Source organism: Fusarium pseudograminearum, chromosome 4 (assembly GCF_000303195.2).
Source record: "Fusarium pseudograminearum CS3096 chromosome 4, whole genome shotgun sequence".
NCBI classification, from domain to species: Eukaryota; Fungi; Ascomycota; class Sordariomycetes; order Hypocreales; family Nectriaceae; genus Fusarium; species Fusarium pseudograminearum.
In genome coordinates, this window is record NC_031954.1 from 7,080,129 (window position 1) to 7,098,070 (window position 17,942).

The window sequence follows — 17,942 nt, forward strand, 5'->3', positions numbered from 1 at the left end:
TAAAGGAATAGGGAAGTAAACACGACTAGCGAATAGTTAGGTTTATGCACGACTACCGACCGCTCAATTGTTAGTTTTCAAGCTTATTTTGAGCTTTTCCCCCGTTCTCCATGAGGTCTATCATGGCTGACAAGGATTATGTAGTATTCCCCACACACATTATCACACCCTGGCTCAGATTAGATGGCAAGACATTCAGTTCTTGGTCTTCTAGAAGACCTTTCTGTCCATTCACGGGCAGCGCTGGATGGTTCTGTACATGGCTTGTGGCGCTGGGCTTACAGTAGTTAGTTGATCAACCGGGGGCAGGCAGGCAGAAGAACCGGCAGGGCAATATTTTCCAATTCAGCTGAAGTTTCCCTTAAACAAAGTCGCATAGAAAACCGAAAACAAAAGAAAATGAGGGGCCGGATGGTTCCGTGCCCACAGTTTGCGAGTTTGTCGTTGTAGGTCAGGTCATATCATGTTCCTTTTTCTATTACGTTTTTTCCGACTTTGTATTCGTGGGGCCCCAACAAATCTGGAGAGATGTCATCTCTTGCTTGCTTGTTTTATTCTGGAGTTTGCGGGGAAAAGAGATCTTCAGATCTGGGGAAATAGTGGTTACAGCACTTGGCAGATTCAAGTGAAGTTATTTACAAAACGTTGGTTCAAAATTTGGAGAAGGGAGAAAAAAGAAAAAAGAAAACGCATGCATGGAAGCTGATGAACAGTTGGGGTAGGGAGGAGAACAGTACCTGTCTAGACTTGTTACAGCGTATTTCTTATCTTTGTTATGGCGGCTTCTCCAACCAAAATAAGCGCGCTCAGGGGTGGTAGCTGATAAGAAGACACCAACTTTTACAGGGTTTGTATCGTACCTGAACGATGCCAAGTAGTAGTGCTAAGGTATCACTATAAGATGATCATACCATCAGATCATGTCTTGCTTTACTACTCCCATTGATTCATCTATTTGTTACCTCAGTGAACTGAGTGCTTGCTGGCAATGAACATCATCTCGTAAAATGACTCGCAATGCAATCGGTCACAGTCCGATAGAGACAAGGATCTGCACTCTTAGACTTAAACCCATGCTTAAAATTAAGAGCGGGAAAAAAAGACCTCGTTCATCTTTTCCCCGCATTTCTCCTCTCTGACAGAGACTTTTCTGACGCTGGAGATTTGTATTGGGGGACATGTACATTGAAACCATTGCCTCGGTACCGAGAGTTGTTTTTATTTTATTACGTACAATACCAATGGATTGTCTGGGGTAAGAACCTTGCATCGGAACCGCAGTATAGAAAGGTTTGGGCATTGAAGTAACTGGAGTACAGTTATTGGAGATGCTCTCCTAGAGATGTCACTGAATAGATAGACCGATGCTTCGAGTGAAGCCAGTATAGAGACTCTACCTATCTAAATGAAAGCATTCACTTATACAACCACTGAGTTATACAGGTACCATCTTAGCCGCGGTGGATGCTAGCCCTGAGGTCTTTCCCGCCGTGAAACTGCCTATCTCGACCCAACTGATAACCGTTTGCCCGCAGTCCAGCATTAGGCAAGGATTGTCCTCGCTAGCCTCTTCACCTCTTGGCACCTCTAACGCTCCCCCAAACTGACACTCCAACTCCAAGCCACCACTACTCTACTCTTGTTCTTCATACAAATTCCCTTTCTCCGAGTCATGCCTTGTCCTGCTTCTCCCCACACCATGCTACTACGTCGCCCGAACTTGCCCGTTTGAGTGAAGACCACCGGCCCGGTCCTCTCTCTCACTGGAGAGTAGCACTCTATTTGCCTCTATCTACTATTACACTGCTTATCTTGACCCCATACTCTCTACAGCTAGCAGTGGAGAATGTCACCTACGGTATTGTAGCGTGGTATCCCTTCACTTCCGCGAACCTGCATTGTAGTGCAGTCACCAGTTTCGGGCAACTTTGTGTTTCGAATAGCTAAACTAACTACATGTTCCTGGCCATGGTAGCTCAATCTACACCATCAGTTCCTCTTCCAGAAAACCGGGCCGGCTCTTGCAATCCATATCCTTGATCGTGGTTACAGCGAAATGATTCTTCATAAAAGATCATCTCCCCCCCCAAATCTCAATGGCGTTTATGTCCAGGCTTGTGTCCACAAGACAAACATCCCTCTTATAACCTCATTTCCAATCCACCACAATCATAGGAAGAGTGTTTGAGTGTTTCCATCAAACCTCGTCTTCATCATCATGGGTTATCAAGAAGACCCCGAGTCCAAAGCCGTCGAGGCTCCCAATGTTTCCGACACATCCCCTGGTGTTCTCATCGACCACAATACAGTCGACAGAGAATATGGCCGAACTGTGCGAGGTCTCTCCCCTCGCCACGTCCAGCTCATGGCCATCGGTGGCTCCATCGGTACTGGTCTCTTCGTTGGTATCGGTGGTGTTCTCTCAAAAGCTGGTCCTCTCTCTGTGGTTCTCGGATACTTGATCTGGGGTGTCTTTTTCGTTTGGCCCTGTAACCTGTGTGTTGCAGAGATGTGCTCTTATCTTCCTATCCGTGGTTCCATCTTTGAGCTTGCTGCTCGTTTCGTCGACCCTGCGCTTGGTATGTTTTACTTCCACAATCACCTGGAAACATGAACTAATCGGTTGAAAACAGGCTTTGCAATGGGATGGACATATTTCTACGCTGGTCTAATGCTTGTTTGTGTCGAATACAGTGCTGTTGCGACTCTTATGCAATATTGGGTTCCTGATATAAATCCTGCAGCTTGGGTCGCCATGGCCATGGTCATCTGCGTTCTTCTCAACGTTGTTGCTGTCAAGTACTACGGTGAAGCCGAGTTCATCATGGCATCCCTCAAGGTTATTCTTCTGTTCGGTCTCCTCTTCATCACTCTTATCACCATGTGTGGTGGCAACCCCAAGGGCGACGCCTACGGTTTCCGCTACTGGAAGGGTGGCAAGGCTATGAGACCTTATCACGCAGAGGGCGATCTTGGACGCTTCTGCGGTTGGTGGAAGGTTATCCTTTATGCTGGTTTCACCATTGCTGGGTAAGTTTCTTGCAATGACCGTGTATATCCTTTTACTGACTATGCAATGTGCAGCCCCGATATGATCTCTCTGTCTTCTGGTGAAATCGCTAACCCTCGACGAACCATTCCCCGAGTTGCCAAGCTCATCTTCTACCGACTTGTTGGTTTCTACGTCCTTGGAGTTTTGGCCGTCGGTGTCATCTGCAGTTCCGACGATACACGCCTGCTTGGTGCCATTGAGAACAGCGCTGCTGGTGCTGCTTCTTCCCCCTGGGTCATTGGCAGTAAGTTCCATATCATTGGTCTCAAAACGAGCAGTCACTAACTTCTTTCCAGTTGAGAACCTTGGTATCCACGGTCTTCCCGATCTGATCAACTTCCTCATCCTCACATCCGGTCTTTCTTGTGGCAACGCCTACCTCTACTCCTCGTCCCGAACTCTCTACGGTCTTGCTCGCGATGGTCAGGCCCCTGCTTTCCTCATGAAGTGTAATAAGGCCGGTGTGCCCATGTACTGTGTTCTCGTCGTCAGTCTCCTCAGCTGCATCACCTTCCTCGTCGCCGGCGAGTCCTCCGTCACCGTCTTCTTTTGGTTCGTCGACCTTACCACGACCGGTCTCATCGCCACCTACACCATGATGATTGTCGTCTTCATCGGTTGGTACCGCGCTCGCAAGGCACAGGGTCTCGACAACTCTGCTCTGCACTACGTCGCCCCCTTCAACCCCTACGCTGCCTACATCGGCCTGTTCCTGGGTACCATCGCGCTCATCTTTATCGGCTTCGACAAGTTTGACCCTTGGAGTACTCAGGGTTTCGTCACCAGCTACTTCTGCCACGGTTATGCCGCCATCCTCTTTGTTGTCTGGAAGGTCCTCAAGAAGACCAAGTTCGTCAACCCCAAGAGTGCCGATCTTGTCAGTGGCAAGAAGGAGGTCGATGAGGAGTGCAAGCACTGGGAGGAGGGTGGTATTGAGGAGAACTACAAGCGTGAGCTTGCTGCCATGTCTTTCTGGAAGAGGAACTGGGAGCGTATCTGGTAATTGGAAGCTATATACCTTAAAAATGCAGCTCTGAGACATAGTTCTTGGATACGTCTGCAGTAATACATCATCATTGCAAGTTCAACTTGACTGTTCTTTATCGCTGTGACACATTTTTTTGTAATCGGTCCAGGTGCCAGTCAGTTTGATGCTGTCCATGCTATCCTCAAACCGGAGGCCAACTTTTCTACGCCAACTAGGTAGCCAGGAACAGTGTCTATAGAGGTTGGCCGACTATTGACTAAGAAGAGAATTCATGTTTCACTAACACCATCGGTCAACTTGGTGACCTGCCTATCTGAGTATGTCGTTCGATCAAGTTCTTGGCATGCACATACCCTACACCCGCAGACTTGAGGATCATCAGATACAACCGGAACCTTCAACATCCGAACAAAAGAAACAAAGGACTATGAATTTTGATCACTGACTCGACCAAGACTGAACACACCCTCGTTGGAATCACGATGCAGGTTTGCGGCAACAAGGGCACTACTACGAGGTTACATCCAAGGCATGCCGTTGTAGCATTGCGGCAAAGCAAAGACGGGTCGAAACTTTGTTTCCCGTATATAAACCAAAACGAAACATAGGCTTGCTGCAGAAATACTATGTTTTGTTAGGTGATGGATACATGGAAGAAGAAAAAAAAAAACGCGAGTTTATGAGGTTGCTTGAGCTTCGATTGGTTGTGAAACGCGATGTGGATGTTGAACAAACCGGTTATGATTAAATGAATCGGCAACTGCCTAGGCGACTATCCGTGTTGAAATTTGCTTTCTTGACTGTGGAGAGAGGTTACAATGTTGAACAGAAAGTGGAATCCTGATCGTGGAGAAAAGCAAGCAAAAGAAGACCAGAAACAAGACAAGACACGGGAAGAAAAGAAGCAAAGCTTCTGATTACACATGACGCTGAACATACCTTCAAAGGACCGAATCGTCCAACATTGGCCTGAGACAATAAAGAAGTTTAAACAACGGGAGGATAATTGTAGATGGCAAGCTACCAACAAGAGGTCAATGCTATCAAATCGAAAGATGAAGGATGTTTCATGTGATATATTTGGTTTCTATCCACTAACAAGGCTGTGCAGTCGGTTGACAGCGATACCTGAAACCACCAGATCAAGAAATAGAAACAGACGATCTACATATAGATATCGTGTTCACCTACGTACAATCAGACTGATCCGTGGGACGAGTTGACCGAAATTGAGAATGAATTCAAGACAAGACAAGGTCCTGCCTTGCTCAGTCCCGTGTTTCAGTTCAGGGGCTCGCTCCAGCTCTTTTGGAGAACAGACGGTAGGGCCGATGCGCGAAATGGATATCGAGAAACGAGACGAGGGTTTGGTCAAGTTTGTCAAAAAGTGACAGAACAGAAGCAACTTGTTACAGAATTGGGATCAGACTCTTTTTTAATTTAAAGAGGCATATTGCCAATATATAAAATGGCATGATTCTTGTCAACAACGACACGATCTACTCCCAGGTTCGGACTGGTAACGCCCAATAGTCAGTTGACGACAGGCTTGCATGAGTCGCTAGTTGCGGGTTTGGCATCTCTAGTGAAAGACCTCGTTGCCACGCTAGAAGACAAGAACCCAGCTAGGTTGATAATAAACGAAGAGTCGCTTGATGTGAACCTAGAGACAAGATCAGCACGAGGGAACTGGGGGGGATCCAGTATTTTAACCCTGACCCTGTCTATGGCAATAAAAAAGAAAAGTTCACTCCAGTTAGTAGCACGTTGAATGACATATGACAAGGGAATAGCTGAAGCCTTGCGCTGGTCAATTGACGATCAACTAACAAACTAACGAAAATGAAGTTCAACTGAAGACCTCACCGCTGAGGGAAATTTCCTCATATCGTATCCAGAAAGTATCCTTTTCTTGGGAGACGAGGCAAAAAAGGCGAGTCATGGGTTTATATTGGGAAAAGGCGAACTCAGGGGCAAAACAGAACAGTCCAGAAAGAATCCCCATATCTCACGATAATGATAGGTATTCGATCACTTGAATGGCGAACCAAGTTCTTGGGACTTGAACCACGTCTTGTCTCTTTGAGGGAAGAAGCTCCGTTGTTAGCGTTTGCTGGTGTTGAAGTTAGGCGCGGGCAATAAACCGGTCCAAGATTCGATTGCAGTTCCCACCGCTTTTGCATGGAGTATTATTGAACTGTGGTATGTGTCATACTAATTGGAGCTTTAACTTTTCCCTTACGATTGGTGTTTCTGTTACATCAGAGGCTCAATGGGATGAGACGCTGCTTCGGGTTCATCTGATCAACACCAAGGATGTAGAAAATCTTCAACTAGCTCTTGATGTGTGAGACATTATCATTGAATGCTAAAGCTTGAGTTGGAAAAGAAGAGGGTTTTCATTACAAATAGTAATACTATACAAACTGTCTCATTATCCGTAATAGCCGCCTCTACTAACACTACAAAAGCATGGACCTAGATGAGGTGGTATCATGGAAGATCTACAGAACTATATATTTGATCACTAATTGCACTATAGAGCTTTGAAGCTATAGCGAATCGTGATAAACAAGCTTGATATCATTTTTTTTTTGTTTATTCAAAACACCCGTTATGGGGACGGTGGCTGTTTCTGTTCGTTTGTAAGGCTTCGGGAGGACGTTGCCGTACCCGTTGGACCGCCACTACGATCGAACAAAGTTGAACACAGAACAAGGACAGGCAGAGATGAAAGAGAAACGGCGGTGGTAGATTAATTTACTCACGACGCGTTTGGAAACGTCCATGAAACAAAACCGTCGGACGTGCGCCACGACTCTCAGACTATGTCTTGATCAAAACAACCGACGGACGTGAGGATGTCATTTAATGACAAAAAGAGGCTAAAATAGCTAGCAATATCGTAAGCAAACCTCGTGACCTCGATGTAATGATACTATAGGACGATATAGGTTGTATACCCTCGTAGACAGGGCAAACGAGATTGATAGATTGAAGATCAGATCTTAGAAGACCCTTTTCAGTCTTTCTGGTCTGTAGTGTCAGAGTGGACAGAGGTAGCACGCGCAATCAATATATGGATCGCGTCAGCTAAATATCCACCAGTTACCCAGTCCCCTTGCTAGTCCATGTCTAGTAGGTGCACGCGGATAGTCCAGGGTTTGTTAGTAAAGTCAGCTCAGGAAATTCTTCCGTCATATGCATGCATGCCATGCTATTTGCCTGTTCATGAGCCCTTGCTCCGGCCAGGGACGAGGTAATTATTAGAGGGGACCTGCCAAGTCCAGTACTCGAACGAATGATTGCTTCAGCTATAGCTCAAAGCCTCAAGAGGTCTTAAACTCCGCGCGATGGCGTTGAGCTTTGCCGCTAATTCATTCTGGAACTAGAAATGACCTGCCAAGACGAAAGTATCGTAGCTTTGCAGAAGATAGCTTGCTTCCATCCAGCTTCTTCTGTTGGTCTTTTCGCTGTCGTGGTGTCAGCAACAGAGAAGTAATCCAAACACATGCATACAACACGGATACTACCCGACTTTGTTAACTAATTAGACAATGGGGATGACTGCGGGCTGCAAGACAAGGTGATCGACACTTAGATCTCAGAAAGTCTCAGAGTTGGATCATCTCGATTGGGCAGAAAGAGCCCCTAATTGCGAACCTGGGCCTGCCTTGTCAATCTGGGCGCTCATGGTCTTTTTCCTTTTGGTTCCTGAATATCGTGGGATGAATGAGGCTGTATTCCCTTTAGGACTCGACAATACGAACTTACATCGTTGGAGGTGAAATGAAGTGCGCTTTGACTGCTTTGACTCTGCACAAGACTGAATTGATCCCGTCCTGACCTTTGCTGCCCAATAGAACAACACAGGCCCTGCCCATTTGAACATCTTCAGCGGTCTCTATCCGTACTGACGAGCAGCAGCGCAGCGCCCTGACTGTCCGACCAGCCCGGGCTTAGCAGGTCGGATGCTGTCACCAACACCAACCAGCACAGGGGGGGATAGTGGAGAGAGAGCAGATCCTCTACTGCAGGGGTCCTCTATAGCGTAGGTGCGTAGGTGGGAGACCCGTCTATCCCCTGGGGTCTTGCGGCTGCCCCTGGACATGGATCCATTGAGGAGCCCTGTGACTTTTGTCTTTCGCTAGGTCCCTAGACTTTGGTTCGGTTCCGTTCACCACTGTCACCACCATTCGTTACGCTCTAGCCCAAAGGCGAACCCTTGCAATTACTTCTTGGTGCTGCCTGGGTATCTGTACAAGCAGTGCTTTGTATATCTGGAAAGAATTAATAAAAATGAATGCATCGGTTCAGCTCGGCTTGGCTGCATTGAGGGCAATCCAGTTAATGACGGAAACGGCAGTTGTATCAGCTCCCTACCTGCCTACCTATATTGCCGAGGGTCTTACGTTGTAGTGGCTGGAGAATAGCCACTTCAAGACCAAACTGGGGAGTTTGATTGGATGAGAGCCATCGGGGAGATCGAACAGCAATAGAAGGTGGGCTTCTCTTCTTCTTCTCTGCAGGGACCTTTTATCATAAGACAAAGCTCTTATAGGTAGGTACGTAAAGACTCTCTCCAGCCTCAAAGCAAGCAATTTACCTCGCTAGTGAGGTATTCTTTTGGGAAAGTACATAGTAGGAGGATCCCTGCCAAGTGGAAGCCGAGGCCAGTTTGGCTGTAGTAAAAGCAAAGCCATGACTCTTTCTCTCTTGCATTTGACTTTCGGGGAGGGAGAAGTAAATGATGGTCCGGGGGGAGTTTGTCTTGGCCGCGTTGGCTCTAGCAAGGGCCGCTATTGCAGGTGATATTTATGCTTTACTCTGCTGTGAATGGATGACAAGCCGGATCTCCTTCGGGGAGGAGAAGTTGTCCGTCGTTCAGCTGCTGTAGTTCCAGGTCTCTTTTTTTTTCTTCATTGTGTGATGCCGCCACTCAGAAGCCACAGTTTATGTTTGATGGATGGGCATTGGGCAATCATTCTTTTCTTTTTCAACCTCTCTTTCTGTCGCGTGCATTTGTCTTGTTGATCGTCTCCTGCAAGTTTTTATTGACTTTTCTTATTTTTATTTTTTCCATCAACCCAACCCCTGTTTTGACGCACACCTCAGTCGACTCACTCGTACTGTCCGGCTCCAGTGGAGAGGCTCATCAGAATCAGAACCCAGGTCGCTTGGTCGGCTAGATCCCATCCCATCCCATCCCATTTTCTCCCTCTTGTCGTCGCGTGCAAGTGGAGAGCTACCAGGTTGTGCTTTAACCTGATCGCTGGTTCTGGCGGAATTAATTAGCAGATTGCGACTGACCTTTCCTTGTTCTGGCTGGTGCTGTTGCTGGTGCTTCTTGATCGCAGCCTTTTCCTTTTCTGCTTGTCAATCTCCCACGCCCCCCTCCACTGAATTCTTACACCCCCCATGTCAAGCCCGATCCAAAGCCAATCCACCTGAACATTCGCCGGCCGTCCCTATTCATCTCGACATCGTCTTCTTATTCCTCTAATCCCCCTCCAATTCCTGGTTTCTCTTGTACCGTAGTATTTTGGCCGCCGACTGTCGCTTCGTTCTAGCCGATATCTTGCGAGGGGTGAGGCAAAACAAGACATATCCAGCAAGACGGCACTTGACATCTTACAGCTGCAGCACGGTAATGATACGCCAATAAGACATCATTTGGGCGATACGACAGAACAGACGAAGCAACCTCTGATATCATCCAGCGTTTCATCAACGAATCAAACTGTGATCGACAAACCAAGACATATTTTTACCAAATCTATTCGCTGCAATACTTGAAGGCATTGACTTGCTTATTATTGCTATTAAAAGTATCGGATACCCCGTTCGAATACTACACCACCGACATCCACCTTTCTCGCACATGTTGGCTCAAGAGCAGTCGATATCGTGCTGACGAGATAAACCCCAGAGGGGGGAACCGATCAACTGGGCGACGAAAAAAAGTCAAGATAATTAAGACGTCGCCAGCATCATGCGCAAGTTCGGCTTTTCCGGCCGCAAAAAGCAGGCTCCCACGGTCACAGTCACCGCCCCGCATATGAGCAAGGCCCAAAAGATCCTCGGTGCTTCAGCCATCAACATCGACAACAACTTCTCCAGTTCAACTCTCGACCTTGCAGTACCCGCTCCCGAGACATCCCAGACCCAGACCCTGAACCTGAACCATGGCCATGGTCGTGTCTCTCCAGCAAGACACGAGCGCGGGACGCGGGAGTGGGGAGATGAGTCCGAGATCATACCGAGGCACTTCAAAAACAACGGTGCGCCCACCGATGCCCATGATGAGGACGCTTTTGATATGGCGAGCATTCTGAGAAAGCGACAGTCTTCATCAACACTTCACTCGTGGTACGACAAGACTAAGCAGCCTCTTTCCGTAACCCAGCAAACCTCGGCTTCAGCCATGGCCAAGGGTATGCCTTCAAAAGCGGAGCGCATGTTGGATATGGAGAACTCAATCGCCGAGGCCAAGCTCAAGAAGAAGAAGCCAACAAAGCTCGACTTATCTCATCTCATGGGACGGCGGTCCAAGAAGAACGAACAACAATGGGAGGGTCCCATGCTAGATCAGATTACCCGATCCCCATCCATTCTATCACCATCTAGTACACCATCTTTACGGGGCAAGCTTTCAAGGCGACCTACAAAAGAGAGCTTAAACTCAGCAACCTCAGACACGAATCGACCAAAAACAGACGAGGGCAATCGCCGACCACAAAATCACCTAAACGGTCTACCTAATCTATACGAACACTATGAGCAAATGTCATTCCGCTCAATCATTGACGACGAGCTGGACGAGCCTGATGAGGAGGAGCGGGTTCTAGAGAAGTCCAAGTCCAGGGATTCACACCAACCAAAGCCCAGCAGAATACTTCGACACAGCAAGTCTGAGCAGCGCATACCACCAGGCCACCACGCGGAGCACATTGTCTCGCAATACGCCAAACGCAACCTGCCTCCACCACCTCCACCTACGATGGCCAAGAAGTCCGATCAATCCTCACTTAATGACTGCGCTGCTAGTGTTTCTAGCAGACATACCCGCACATCCAAGGCCTCGAAGCGTACGAGCAGGAGTTTCCAGGATGCGGATCTACAGGGCAAGAGTGTGCTTTCACTATCCTCGGACTCTGAAGACGATGATGCATACACCGAATCCTCTTCCAAGGGTCAACCTTCGATACCCGAGTACGCGACATCTGATACTAGCTCTTCCATCGACTTCCGTCCAGGCACAGCTCGAACTTCTGAGAGCGCTGACAACAGCTCGAAGCGATTGAGCAGATCGAGCAGGCAGACGACAGGATCCAACAACTACCTCACCATTCCCAACGGTCACCACCGACCTCCCGTTGTGGCCCCCAGGTCAAGCTCCCTCTCTGGAAGCTCCACCAACACGATCCAAGAAGGAACTGCTGGACCAACACCGTCGCGCACATCGAGCCTTTCCAACTCATCAGTAAACACTTCAAATACAGGTCACAGTAAGACGGTTCCTAACAAGGTTGTCGCTTTGTACCCTGAGCCGGACACTCTGGACTATCCTGAGTACGAGGAAGACAAGGAGGGTGAGGATTCTGAAAACGAGCCCGAACCTGAGCTTGACTTCCTGTCTGCTATGACTTATATTCCCCATGGTTCCATCTCTACTACCGCCGATGCGCCAACGCCTCCATTGAGCCCAAGTTCTGTCGACTTCTACATTCGCTCCGCTCACTCATCAGTCGATGGAAAGGACGGCCACAACCGGTTTATGGCGGTTACCCGTCAAGAAGAGATGCTCCTGTCTGCCCTCCGCCACAAGCGACAGACAATGCGCGGCTCTGTCACCTCCGAGATGGACGAGAAGGTTTCTCAAAAGGGCCACCGATCTAAGCCATCCGAAGCTACCATTACCGAGGAGACGATGGACTTTGACTTCCCAGCACCCCCCACCTTTAAGAACAAGACAACGGTAAACGCAGAGGGCACAACCGTTATCGATTTGAGCCACGCAGAGGAACCTACTACATCCGCCCGAAGCTCTACGAAACAAGTTCATAACGGCCAGCGATCCCACAGCCAAGACCACCAACAACGGGAGCGCATCCTTCTATATATCGATAAGGGTCTCGCCGCCGAGCACTCCTTTGATGATTCAGAGCCTAGTCCTGATCTGGATGACTTCTACGACTACAACTTCGACGACGACGAGTCAGCAAGTGAGGAAGAGATCATCTCTGAGGAAGTGTATGCTCAGCAGCGCCGCCTCAGCGACCGAAAGGGCCGTCACTCAGCCCTCAAGCGCTCATCGAGCCGAAACCACCAGCAGAGCCTTCCCGCTCAGCGTGACACTCTTGAGGTCGGCGTGCCTCGACCTGACAGCCCCATCTCCCCCGATGCCATGTCAACATCCGCTCCCCGAGTCAACAAGTCGATGGCTCGCTTGAGTGCTGTTGGCCCTCCCGCTAAATGGGGATTTGAGGACTAAATAACACACTAATTATTATCCCTTTGTGGACTTACGATACACTTTACCAACGCTTATTTTTTATTATCTACATGTATTTCAAAACAGCATTTTGGGGATTTGGAGTATTTCTTTCTTGGATACCTGGATCATGAGGATGATCACGCGCGCATTCAACAATTTCTTTTGTCAGCGATGATTATCTACAACATACTTGCTTCATTTCCTGAACTGCTCCTGATACATTTTTGAAGGAGGCAAAAGCGGCGTATGGGGGAATACATGACCTCTTTGTCATGAGGGCGGAACAGCGGACGATTATGCGCACATATCTTTTTTGGGTATCTTGAACTGTCTATTCTTGCATCATCTCTACGAATCGGCCATGTCTCGAGCTGTTGGGATTGGGGTTTGAAATGAGGACAAGGCGCAAGAGGGGCAGCAAGTTTGTTCTCTTTGATGAGCGTGACGAAAAGCAAACAATAGGAATGTACGGTACTAATACGATGAAGACGGATGGGAAGGGCTAAGCATTGTTTGGGGCGGGTAGCTTTGTGTATCATATTGTAGTTCGCGATAGTCGCATCTTCTCGAACAACAGCGGAATGAAGCCATTCGGCCAATTCTCAACCCATTTCAAAGGATTTGTTGATCTTGCAGTTCTGTTTTCTTAATCTTGACATAAAGGCGTGATATGAAGTTCGTAGTGATGATTTAAGGGTAGGTAGAGCCCTCAGGAGGTTGGGGGATCTTCTTGTTCTGGGATGAAGCCATGTATCTGAGCACCGTTAGCATTTCTTCCTATCTCATGGCAAAAGCTCGACGTACCTTCGCAACTCGATGAGGACAGTCTCCATAGTGTTCTCGCGCTTCCACTGGGCAAGGCAAGGGAGTTGGCTAGGGTCCACCACGCCGTTGTTAGGGTTGACGCAGGGAAGGTTGACTTGGCTGATGAACTGGATCGTAGGAGGCAGGTCGGGGTAGTCAGGACCGCAGTGCATCTTGACGCTGTAGATGCGGTTCTCGTGAACGGACTGAAGCAGAATATATTAGTTACTTGCGAGTCTATATGTATTCCATTGCTTGGAGCGGGGAGGGCACGTGTGCTATTGTTTATCGATTCGCAAGAGACTCACATGAGGAGGACCGAGGATTGTGCCATTCCAACTACTCATGAGAAGATCCTCAGGGTCCTCAAGACCGTAACTGCATGCCTCGGCGCCGAGACCCTTCTCTCCCTTCTCGAGCTCCTCCAGTAGACGAAAGTTGCGAGGAACCTTGGCGGACATGGTGTCGGTTACTCTGTCGCAAGAATAATTGTTTGGTTCGGGTGGTTCGAGATGTTTGTAATTTTGCAGACAAAAAAGTCGGACGATGTGTAAGACAGACAGAGAAAGGGTGTGGTTTCGCAGTAGATGACGTTGGTTGTAGTGGCGGTTAGATATTGGCAGTCGCTCATTCACAGCGCGGGGCACAGACAAGGTGAGTACAGCAGCGGGAAGGGGAAGGCGGTGGACTTTCTCTGTCTGTCCCAAGAAGAGAGAGGCAGAGTCCCCCACCAATCACACAGCCACAGAAACTACTAAGGTAGGCAGGTAGGTCCTACCTGGGTAAGGTGTTCAACTACTAGCCACCCCGCGTCACATCGAGCTTGCCTGTTCTACCGGGGAATTATCGGAATATCGACAGCTCTCAGCTCCCCAAAGCTCATCCGATCAACAGATGACAGTGATTTTCCCACGTCATTGACCTGATCCCATCAATCCCGCGACCGATTCAACAATGGCCATGTCCCTCGCGCGGGTGGCCCTCAGGGCACCGCAATCACAATCGAGGCTTGCTGCCGCCGCCGCCACCATCACGGCTCGAACCATTGTCGCCCACGGACGACACTTCAGCACCACGAACCAAGCTCTCATCCCCTCCGGCTTCGGATCTCCGATTGTGCCCTCTTACTTTTCCAAGCCTCGACTCCCGGCCAACACGGTGATTCGATTCGTGCCTCAGCAGACGGCTTGGATTGTTGAGCGTATGGGAAAGTTCAACCGTATTCTCGAACCTGGTTTGGCTATCCTCGTGCCCTTTATCGACCGAATCGCATACGTCAAGAGTCTCAAGGAGGTCGCCATTGAGATTCCTAGCCAGAGCGCTATCACTGCGGATAACGTTACTTTGGAACTTGACGGTGTTTTGTTCACGCGTGTCTTTGATGCGTACAAGGCAAGGTGAGTTGCTGCTGGATTGATCAAGCATGATGAGCCATTGAAGCACAATACGAACAGACAGCTGACATGAGTGCAATTATACAGCTACGGAGTCGAGGATGCCGAATATGCCATTTCTCAGCTCGCCCAGACGACTATGCGATCCGAGATTGGTCAACTGACCCTTGACCATGTCCTGAAGGAACGTGCTGCGCTCAACACCAACATTACTGCTGCCATCAACGATGCCGCAGAGGCTTGGGGTGTCACCTGCTTGCGTTACGAGATTCGAGATATTCACGCTCCTGGTGCCGTTGTCGAGGCCATGCACCGACAAGTCACTGCCGAGCGTTCCAAGCGTGCTGAGATTCTCGAATCCGAAGGTCAACGACAGAGTGCCATCAACATTGCCGAGGGTAAGAAGCAGAGTGTTATTCTGGCTTCCGAGGCGTTGCGCGCCGAGCGTATCAACGAGGCCGATGGTGAGGCTGAGGCCATCCGTCTCAAAGCGTCTGCCACTGCTCAAGGTATCGATGCTGTCTCAGAAAGTATCCTCAGGGGAGATACTGGTGCCCAGGCTGCTGTCAGCTTGAGGGTTGCTGAGAAGTATGTTGATGCCTTCGGCAAGCTTGCTCGCGAGAGCACTGCTGTTGTCGTCCCCGGCAACGTTGGAGATATCAGCGGCATGATTGCTACTGGTCTGAGTGTCTTTGGCAAGGTTGGCCAGGCTCAAGCGCAGACCATGGCCAAATCTCTTGTTGAACCTAAGGGGGACTCGCAGACTGCAGAGCTCGAGGGTCAGGCAAAGCCCGATGTTAAGGAGACAGTTCTTGAGAGCTTCAACCAGGCGACTTCCAAGCGATAAGCAGAGAGAAAGACCATGATCTATCAAACTGCATGACATACCACAGAGGAACGAGGCGGAACCATCCACAAATCAACTCATCGCTCAACCACCCAAACACAAATATTCCACACTACCATGACTATCGGCGTTTAGCGGATGTATTATAGGGATCCTGCGGAGGCATTACTGCCCAGGCTCTTGGGGAGGCGGAGACGAACGTCATCATGTATCAACAAGTTTTCTTATTTCGAATGTAAGCGCATGGCAAAAGGAGGGAAAATCACGGCCTACCTACCAACTGGTGATCCTAATTCTCTCAGCACATACTCTGCTGTTGAGCTATGGAGACATACAAAGAATTGAATTAGTTCGACGTTACGGCATCACGAGTGCACATGATATCACCGTTTTTGACTGAGTGTCGTTGAGTATTAGTTCATTTTGATGGTAAAAGACATACACGAGGTAATTTGACGGTCAAACTATGCTCATTCTGATTTAGGGGTATAATATTTACAGATAAAGTCAAATCCACCGAGCCATTCCTCGAAACTAATCACATGATAACATGATTCATTATTTCCATCTCTTCCGTATATCAGATAAAATGTCAAACAACAAATAGATCATCCTGACATGGCGAAAGACATCTTACTCCTATACGACATTGCTATTGCAAACAAACTGCAGCTCAAAGAAGAAGAGGAATCAGAGCAATAGCACCCATGAACATGCTAGGCAGAACAATGGAACCACCGTTGCTACCACCACCACCGCTGCTGCTGCTGCTACCACTGCTATCTCCATCGTCACCACCAGCTCTTGGACCAGTGGGAATGGGTTGAGAGCTAAATGTAGGGAAAGTATCATCGATGGTAGGGACGGGTTCGATCGAAGGGGCCGTGAAAGAGGGAGAGTCGAAAGTGCGTGTGGCAGATTCTCGAGTAAAGGTGGCCTTGTCATCATCATCGTCATCGTCGCCGCTTGAACCACCGCTGCTTCCGCCACCGCTTGAACCGTATCTGCAAGTACCATCGCTGGAACAGGTCTGTCCTGACAAGCAGTATCCTTTGCCGCAGCAGACCATTCCCTTGGGCATGCAAGCGTCGCCGCAAGTTTCTTGGTAGCTAGCACAGCTGCCGCTTGATGAACCACCAGAGCTACCACCGCCACTACTGGATCCAGATCGACATTTTCCATCAGAAGTGCATGTCTGGCCACTGAGACAGTATCCGGAGTCACAGCAGACCATACCCTTGGGCATACAGCCATCACCGCAGGTCTCTTCGAAGCTCATGCAACTAGAACCTCCCGAAGAACCACCTGAAGAGCCACCTGAGGAACCACCACTGCTTCCACCAGATGAGCCTCCGGATGAACACTTCCCATCTGAAGTGCACTTCTGGCCCTCGTCGCAGAAACCTGTGAGACAGCAGACCTTGCCCTCAGGGATACAAAACTGGCCACACATTTCCTTGCCCTTTGTGCAGCCAGTAGGTGGACCAGAGCAAAGCTTTCCGTCCTCGCAGCAACCGGTAGATTGGCAACGGTAGCCATCTTCGCAGTACGTTCCGGATATAGTGCTACAGCACTCGCCACTGGCTTCGATGCAAGTGTTGCCGCAGGGTTTCGTGCTTCCTTCGCAACTGCCTGCTGCCATGCTGAGGAATTGGGGACGGGGAGTGAAGCCAGAGAGAAGGGGAAGGCCCTTCTTGTCTGCTTTGGTGGTGCTGAAGTAGACGCTGTCTGTTGCGATTGTCAGACCCGCGAGGGCGAGAAGGAGAGTTGAGCGCAACATTGTTGAAGGGAGTATGTAGAACCGAGTCTCAGGAGATGTGTGGTTTGAAGAGACTTGAGCAGGCAAACGGTGTTAACTGGATATCCTCTCATCTTATAAGGCTGCGGGTACTAACAGGCAGCTACTACTACATAGTGGGAAATGGGCTGAAAGCCTTCCGTCGAGTCACCGACCGGGTTTGTTCTACTAGCTAGGTATAGCCATGCTAATTAATGCATCAAGTGAACGCCACTGAAATCTCCAGGGTTCAAGGTGCAAACCCCATCTCGCGATGACTTCGTGCGGGTGCCACATCCGCTCGGTGTTAAGTATCATCCACCAATACAAGTTTGTTCTCTTTAGCCACAATACCGTGCCTCACTAGTATGTATCTGTAGGCAACCGTATGTTTGCCTATATACGAAAATCACCCATCATCTTTATGGTCTGGGACCTGAATAGATCTGCGTCCCTCCAAGTGATCCATCCCAAATAGGGCATGAGTGCGAGAGACGGTCAGACGGTACAACCACTTTCCGATGGGATAAATGTAACAGAAAGCTACCAGATCATCACGCAGAGACTAAAAAGGTGTTGTTGC

The 17,942-nt window shown here is 48.9% G+C and overlaps 5 protein-coding genes across 5 annotated transcripts, besides 2 other annotated features; 3 read left to right on the top strand and 2 right to left on the bottom strand.

The window, feature by feature from the left end:
• Nucleotides 1-2,218: 2,218 nt before the first annotated feature.
• Nucleotides 2,219-4,055, top strand: FPSE_09694 (uncharacterized protein; the record flags this gene model as incomplete). The annotated part of the gene is made up of 4 exons (XM_009262811.1): nucleotides 2,219-2,579; nucleotides 2,634-3,030; nucleotides 3,085-3,296; nucleotides 3,349-4,055. The coding sequence occupies 4 exons, from the start codon at nucleotides 2,219-2,221 to the stop codon at nucleotides 4,053-4,055; spliced, it is 1,677 nt and encodes a 558-aa protein (XP_009261086.1).
• Nucleotides 4,056-9,229: 5,174 nt separating this feature from the next.
• Nucleotides 9,230-9,251: a microsatellite.
• Nucleotides 9,252-10,032: 781 nt separating this feature from the next.
• Nucleotides 10,033-12,534, top strand: FPSE_09693 (uncharacterized protein; the record flags this gene model as incomplete). The annotated part of the gene is made up of 1 exon (XM_009262810.1): nucleotides 10,033-12,534. The coding sequence occupies one exon, from the start codon at nucleotides 10,033-10,035 to the stop codon at nucleotides 12,532-12,534; it is 2,502 nt and encodes an 833-aa protein (XP_009261085.1).
• A 693-nt stretch (nucleotides 12,535-13,227) lies between these two features.
• Nucleotides 13,228-13,802, bottom strand: FPSE_09692 (uncharacterized protein; the record flags this gene model as incomplete). The annotated part of the gene is made up of 3 exons (XM_009262809.1): nucleotides 13,228-13,291; nucleotides 13,342-13,547; nucleotides 13,650-13,802. The coding sequence occupies 3 exons, from the start codon at nucleotides 13,800-13,802 to the stop codon at nucleotides 13,228-13,230; spliced, it is 423 nt and encodes a 140-aa protein (XP_009261084.1).
• A 493-nt stretch (nucleotides 13,803-14,295) lies between these two features.
• Nucleotides 14,296-15,582, top strand: FPSE_09691 (uncharacterized protein; the record flags this gene model as incomplete). The annotated part of the gene is made up of 2 exons (XM_009262808.1): nucleotides 14,296-14,738; nucleotides 14,823-15,582. 2 exons carry the CDS (start codon nucleotides 14,296-14,298, stop codon nucleotides 15,580-15,582), a joined length of 1,203 nt encoding a protein of 400 aa, XP_009261083.1.
• Nucleotides 15,583-16,255: 673 nt separating this feature from the next.
• FPSE_09690 (uncharacterized protein) lies at nucleotides 16,256-17,362 on the bottom strand (the record flags this gene model as incomplete). The annotated part of the gene is made up of 1 exon (XM_009262807.1): nucleotides 16,256-17,362. One exon carries the CDS (start codon nucleotides 17,360-17,362, stop codon nucleotides 16,256-16,258), a length of 1,107 nt encoding a protein of 368 aa, XP_009261082.1.
• Nucleotides 16,316-16,382: a microsatellite.
• Nucleotides 17,363-17,942: the final 580 nt, after the last annotated feature.